Here is a 6,000-nt window from a genome sequence, read left to right as displayed (position 1 = left end):
CTGGGAGACAACATTATCGTGGTAATAAATATCACCCTCAGTCAGTGAAATATTATCACATCCCATTATTATTATTGAGCTCAAAGGCAGTGGAACCAGTGCAGCTGCAACAGTGAACTGTTGTATTGCACTTTAATCAGACATTCTCAATACCATCAACATTAATGAAAACAACGTGTTTTTGAATAACATTTAGAACAGCACAGAACGGGACCATTCGGCCCTTTGTGCCTGTGCTGTCTCTTTGAAAGATCTATCCGGTTAGTCCCTGCTCTTTCCCCAGAGCCTTGTAAACTTTTCTTGCTCAAGTATTTATCCAATTCCCTTTTGAAAGTTAGGATTGAATCTCCTTCCCCAGCTGCACATTCCAGGTCATTCTGTTACCCCCCCCACCCCCCACTCCTCCTGCTACACATTCCCCTCATTTACTCCAATCAAAACCGTCCTCATTTCAAACACCTCAATGATCCAATGGAGAACAATCCCAGTTTCTCCAGGAATTCTCATCCCGCTTCCCATTCCAGTAAATCCCAAGGATATGGTGGGATCTTTCTGTGCAGCGACAGAGGCTTTCGCACAAAATGCAGCTGGAAAACCACCTGCGCGGGAGGATGCCATCACCAAGGGAGACCGTTGTCATGGGGAGAGCCCGGCCCCGCCCCGGTTGTCATGGGGAGAGCCCGGCCCCGCCCCGGTTGTCATGGGGAGAGCCTGGCCCCGCCCCGGTTGCCATGGGGAGGGTCCGCCCCCGCCCCGGTTGCCATGGGGAGGGTCCGCCCCCGCCCCCGTTGCCATGGGGAGGGTCCGCCCCCGCCCCCGTTGTCATGGGGAGAGCCCGGCCCCGCCCCGGTTGCCATGGGGAGGGTCCGCCCCCGCCCCCGCCCCCGTTGCCATGGGGAGAGCCCGGCCCCGCCCCGCCCCCGTTGCCATGGTTAAGGTCCGGCTCCCCCCCCCCCCTGCGGACGATGGGTGAGGAGTCCGCTATCGGCGCTGAGGTGGATCTGGGCCTGGAGGCCGATCCCCGCTCCTCCTACACGGTGTTCACCGGCTCCTCGCCCGAGGATGTGGCCTATGCTAAAGTGTTCTGGAGCTCCCTGTCGCTGCAGCCGCCGCTCGAATCCCGCCTGGTGTCCGGGGACATCAAACAGCGGCTGAAGGTGGCGCAGCCCGGAAACTGCTCAGGTCAGGCCGGGGTGGGGGGAAGGGGGTTTTCTGGGGTTGGGAGCGGGGGCGGGGGCGGGGGGGGGGTGTTTGGGGAGGATGGAGGGGTTTGGGGGGCAGCGAGTGGGGAGTTTGGTGGCTGGGGGTGTGGTTAGGGCCAGTGGGGGGGTTGGGGTTGGGGGCTGGGAGGGTCTCTGGGGGTGCCCCAGTTTCTGCGGGAATTAACTGACCCCCTCAGTCGGGAGTGAGGGCATTCTCTAACTCGCTGTTATATATTTTTTGTTTTCCAGTTCAATGTTGCCACTGTCAACTGACCCAGGCAGACATCAGTAAGTACCTGCTTCATAAATGAAATCCATTTGAATAAAACCTCTTCTGTCTCTTATTGTCTGTCTCCATGGCGTCTCAAGTGTTTAATAAATTAACTTGTACCACCATTAGGCTGCATTACACTGCAGCTGCTGTGCTGATGTGAAGAAGTTTCAGCTGCATATACCCTTATAACTTGTTGGAATCAGCAGGCAATCTGCTGCCTGTGGTTCACGTTCGGGCTGAACCTTCACTGACTGAGCCAGGAACATAAACAGATTGCAGGTACACCAGCATCTGACAGGGGGAAAGACAAGATAATTAGTCAAGTCACGAGTAAGACACAGCTTCCTTCAACTGATCGTTGAAGCAATCGTTATCAGCCTCTGTCACTCTCTCAGTTGTGAGATATTTGCCTTGTATGTATCCTGTGTTACACAATTTAATGTAAAGGTTTAAAAGATGAGTACACAAAAGTGTTAACGGTTTGAGAAAAGAGACACGTTCCTTGTCACAGAATAATTCTTGGCTGCATTTGCTGACAACGCAACCACGAGGTGGCACAGTACTTGCACATGCACAAATGCAACCTCTGCCACTAGAATGTCAGTGTCTGCTATGTTCAGGCAGCTGCCAGGATTAAAGATGGCGCCGCTCAGTTTAGCACAGGAAATGCTTCTGATTAGATCGTTCTAGCAAACTAATCTTGCATTAAGTTGGATGGAAGACCAGTAACATACTTGCAATGCACCAAGGCTCCTTAGACAGCACCTTCCAAACCCGCGACCTCTACCAACAAGAAGGACAAGGGCAGCAAATACATGGGAACACCATCACCTGAAAGTTCCCCTCCAAGTCACACACCATCCTGACTTGGAACTATATCGCCGTTCCTTCACTGTTGCTGGGTCAAAATCCTGGAACTCCCTTCCTAACAGCACTGTTGGTGTACCTACCCCAAATGGTCTGCAGCGGTTCAAGAAGGCAGCTCACCACCACCTTCTCAAGGGCAATTAGGGATGGGCAATAAATGCTGGCCTGGACTGTGATGCCCACATCCCATGAATGAATAAAAAAAAAGTATGTAGTGTAGGATACTAACTGTAATCCTCAGATCCATTTAATATTCCAGTAATCCTATTAAATACAAAAGGAATTTAATGATTGAATTTCCATGTTCTGATACTTTTGGGAGATAATGAATTGGCACCCGCTCCTGTACTCAAATCCTCTCTATGAAGGCCAACATACCATTTGCCTTTTTTACTGCCTGTTGCACCTGCATGCTTACCTTCAGCGACTGGTGTACAAGAACACCCAGGTCTCGTTGCATATTCCCCTCTCTGTTTATAGCCATTCAGATAATCTGCCTTCCTGTTTTTGCTACCAAAGTGGATAGCCTCACATTTATCCACATTATACTGCATCTGCCATGCATTTGCCCATTCACTCAACTTGTCCAAATCACCCTGAAGCCCCTCTGCATCCTTCTCACAACTGACCCTCCCACCCAGTTTTGTGTCATCTGTAAATTTGGAGCTATTACATTTAGTTCCCTCATCTAAATCAGTAATATATATTGTGAATAGCTGGGGTCCTAGCACCGATCCCTGCGGTACCCCACTAGTCACTGCCTGCCATTCGGAAAAAGACCCATTTATTCCTATTCTTTGTTTCCTGTCTTCCAACCAATTTTCTGTCCATCGCAATGCACTACCCCCAATCCCATGCGCTTTCATTTTACACGCTAATCTCTTATGTGAGACTTTGTCGAAAGCCTTCTGAAAGTCCAAATAAACCACATCCACTGGCTCCCCCTCATCAACTCTACTCGTTACGTCCTGGAAGAATTCTAGTAGATTTGTCAAGCATGATTTCCCTTTCGTAAATCTATATTGACTGTCCGATTCTACCACTGTCCTCCAAGTGCTCTGCTATAAAATCTTTGATAATGGACTCTAGAATTTTCCCCACTACCGATGTTAGGCTGACTGGTCTATAATTCCCTGCTTTCTCTCTACCTCATTTTTAAATAGTGGGGTTACATTTGCTAACCTCCAATCTGTAGGAACTGTTCCAGAGTCTATAGAATCTTGGAAGATGACCACCAATGCATCCACTATTCCTAGGGCCACTTCCTTAAGTACTCTGGGATGCAGACCATCAGGCCCTGGGGATTTATCGGCCTTCAATCCCATCAATTTCCCCAACAACATTTCTCTACTCATACTGATTTCCTCCAGGTCTTCTCTTTCAATAAACCCTGTGTTCCCCAACGTTTCTGGTCTGATATTTGTGTCCTCCTTTGTGAAGACAGAACCAAAGTATGCATTTAGTTGGTCAGCCATTTCTTTGTTCCCCATAATAAATACCCCTGTTTCTGACTGTAAGGGACCTACATTTGTCTTCACTAATCTTTTTCTCTTCACATACCTATAGAAACTTTTACAATCAGTCAGTTTTTATGTTCCCCGCAAGCTTGCTGTCGTACTCTATTTTCCCCTTCTTAATCAATCCCTTGGTCCTCCTTTGCTGAATTCTAAACTGCTCCCAATCCTCAGGTCTGTTGTTTTTTCTGGTGAATTTATATGCCTGTTCCTTGGATCTAATGATATCTCTAATTTCCCTTGTAAGCCATGATTTAGCTACCTTTTCCGTTTTACATTTTCAGCAGACAGGGATAAACAGTTGTTACAGTTCATCCATGCGCTGTTTGAATGTTTGCCATTGCCTTTCCACCGTCGTCCCTTTAAGTAACATTTCCCAATCCGTCATAGCCAGCTCGCGTCTCATACCTTCGTAGTTTCCTTTACTAAGATTCAGGACCCTTGTCTCAGAATCAACTACGTCACTCTCCATCTTGACGAAGAATTCTATCATATTATGGTCGCTCATCCCCAAGGGGTCTTGCACAACTAGGTTGTCAATTATTCCTCTCTCATTACACAATACCCAGTCTAGGATGGCCTGTTCTCTAGTTGGTTCCTCAAAGTATTGGTCCAGAAAACCATCCCGTATACACTCCAAGAATTCCTCCTCTACGGTATTGTGACTAATTTGATTTGCTCAATCTATATGCAGATGAAAGTCACCCATAATTGCAGATGTTACTTTATTGCATGCATCTCTAATTTCCTGTTTAATGCCATTCCCAACATCACCACTACAGTTTGGGGATCTATATACAACCCCCACTAGCATTTTTTGCCCTTAGTGTTTCTCAGCTCTACCCGTTACAGATTTCACATCGTCAGAGCTAATATCTTTCCTCGCTATTGCGTTAATTTCCTCTTTAACCAGCAATGCAACTCCACTTCCTTTTGCTTTTTGTCTTTCCTAAATACTGAATACCCCTGGGGGATGATCATTTCCCATCCCTGGTCACCTTGCAACCATGTCTCCGTAATCCTGATTTTATCATACCCGTTTACATGTATTTGCGCGAAGAATTCATCCACTTTATTGTGAATGCTCCTCGCGTTAAGGCACAAAGCCTTGAGGCTTGTCTTTTTATCATTACTTGGCCCCTTCCCACTATTTTTCACTATGGCCCTGTTTTATTCTGGCCCTTGATTTCTCTGCTTAAAACTTTTCTTATTCCCCTTACTGTCTTTTGTTCTTGTCTTTGATCTCCCCTCCTCTGACTCCTTGCAAAGGTTCCCATCCCCCTGCCATTTTAGTTTAAATCTTCCCTAACCAGTCAGGGGCTTGCAATTTTAAGTTTTAATGTTCATGTGGCAAAATAATGTGTGCCTCAGCCTTGGCAGTTGGGGCCTTTGCCTGACACTGTCCTTATATTTCTCGCCAGCTTTCTCTTGTACACTAATCTTTCCCTCCTTTTTTCATCTTTCAGTCATTCTTTGCTGCTTTTTATATTCTGTCCAATCATTTGACCTGCCACCCACCTTTGCGCAATTATATGCTTTTTTCTTTCAGTTTGATACCATTTTTAACTTTTTTAGTTAACCACAGATGGTGGGTCCTCCCCTTGGAATTTTTCTTTCTCGTTGGAATGTATCTATTCTCTGTGTCCTGAAATATCCCCTTAAATGTCTGCCACTGCATCTCTCTTGACTTATCCCTTAATTCACTTTGCCAGTTCACTTTAGCTAGCTCTGCTTTCATGCCCTCATAATTGCCCTTATTTAAGTTTAAAATACTAGTCTTAGACCTACTCTTCTCTCCCTCAAACTGAATGTAAAATTCAATCATATTATGATCGCTGTTGCCTACTGGCGCTTTCACTATGAGGTCATTAATTAATCCTCTCCCGTTGCACATTACTAGGTCTACTATAGCCTGCTCTCTGGTTGGCTCCAGAACATGCTATTCTATGAAACTATCGCAAAAACATTCCATGAACTCCTCATCTAGGCTACCTTTACCCATCTTGATTTTTCCAATCTATATGTAGATTTAAAAACCCCCATGATTATTGCCATACCTTTCTGACAAACACCCATTATTTCTTCCTTTATACCCCGTCGTACCATGTGGTTACTGTTATGGGGCCTGTACACCACTCCCACA

General features: G+C 46.4%; 1 protein-coding gene across 3 annotated transcripts in view; it reads left to right on the top strand.

Moving 5' to 3' along the window:
• Window positions 1-933: 933 nt before the first annotated feature.
• The window catches only part of hoatz (HOATZ cilia and flagella associated protein), a 55,446-nt gene continuing 50,379 nt past the window's right edge, over window positions 934-6,000 (top strand). For all 3 annotated transcript variants that reach the window (XM_068054393.1, XM_068054392.1, XM_068054391.1), the window contains exons 1-2: window positions 934-1,182; window positions 1,452-1,490. In XM_068054393.1, the coding sequence (XP_067910494.1) occupies window positions 966-1,182; window positions 1,452-1,490 (256 nt within the window). In that variant the 5' untranslated portion in view covers window positions 934-965. The remainder of the gene's footprint in view (window positions 1,183-1,451; window positions 1,491-6,000) is intronic.

The sequence above is a fragment of the Heterodontus francisci genome, chromosome 22 (assembly GCF_036365525.1).
Source record: "Heterodontus francisci isolate sHetFra1 chromosome 22, sHetFra1.hap1, whole genome shotgun sequence".
NCBI classification, from domain to species: Eukaryota; Metazoa; Chordata; class Chondrichthyes; order Heterodontiformes; family Heterodontidae; genus Heterodontus; species Heterodontus francisci.
The sequence above is the reverse complement of the archived record's forward strand: the minus strand, read 5'-3'. Positions and strand labels throughout refer to the sequence as shown.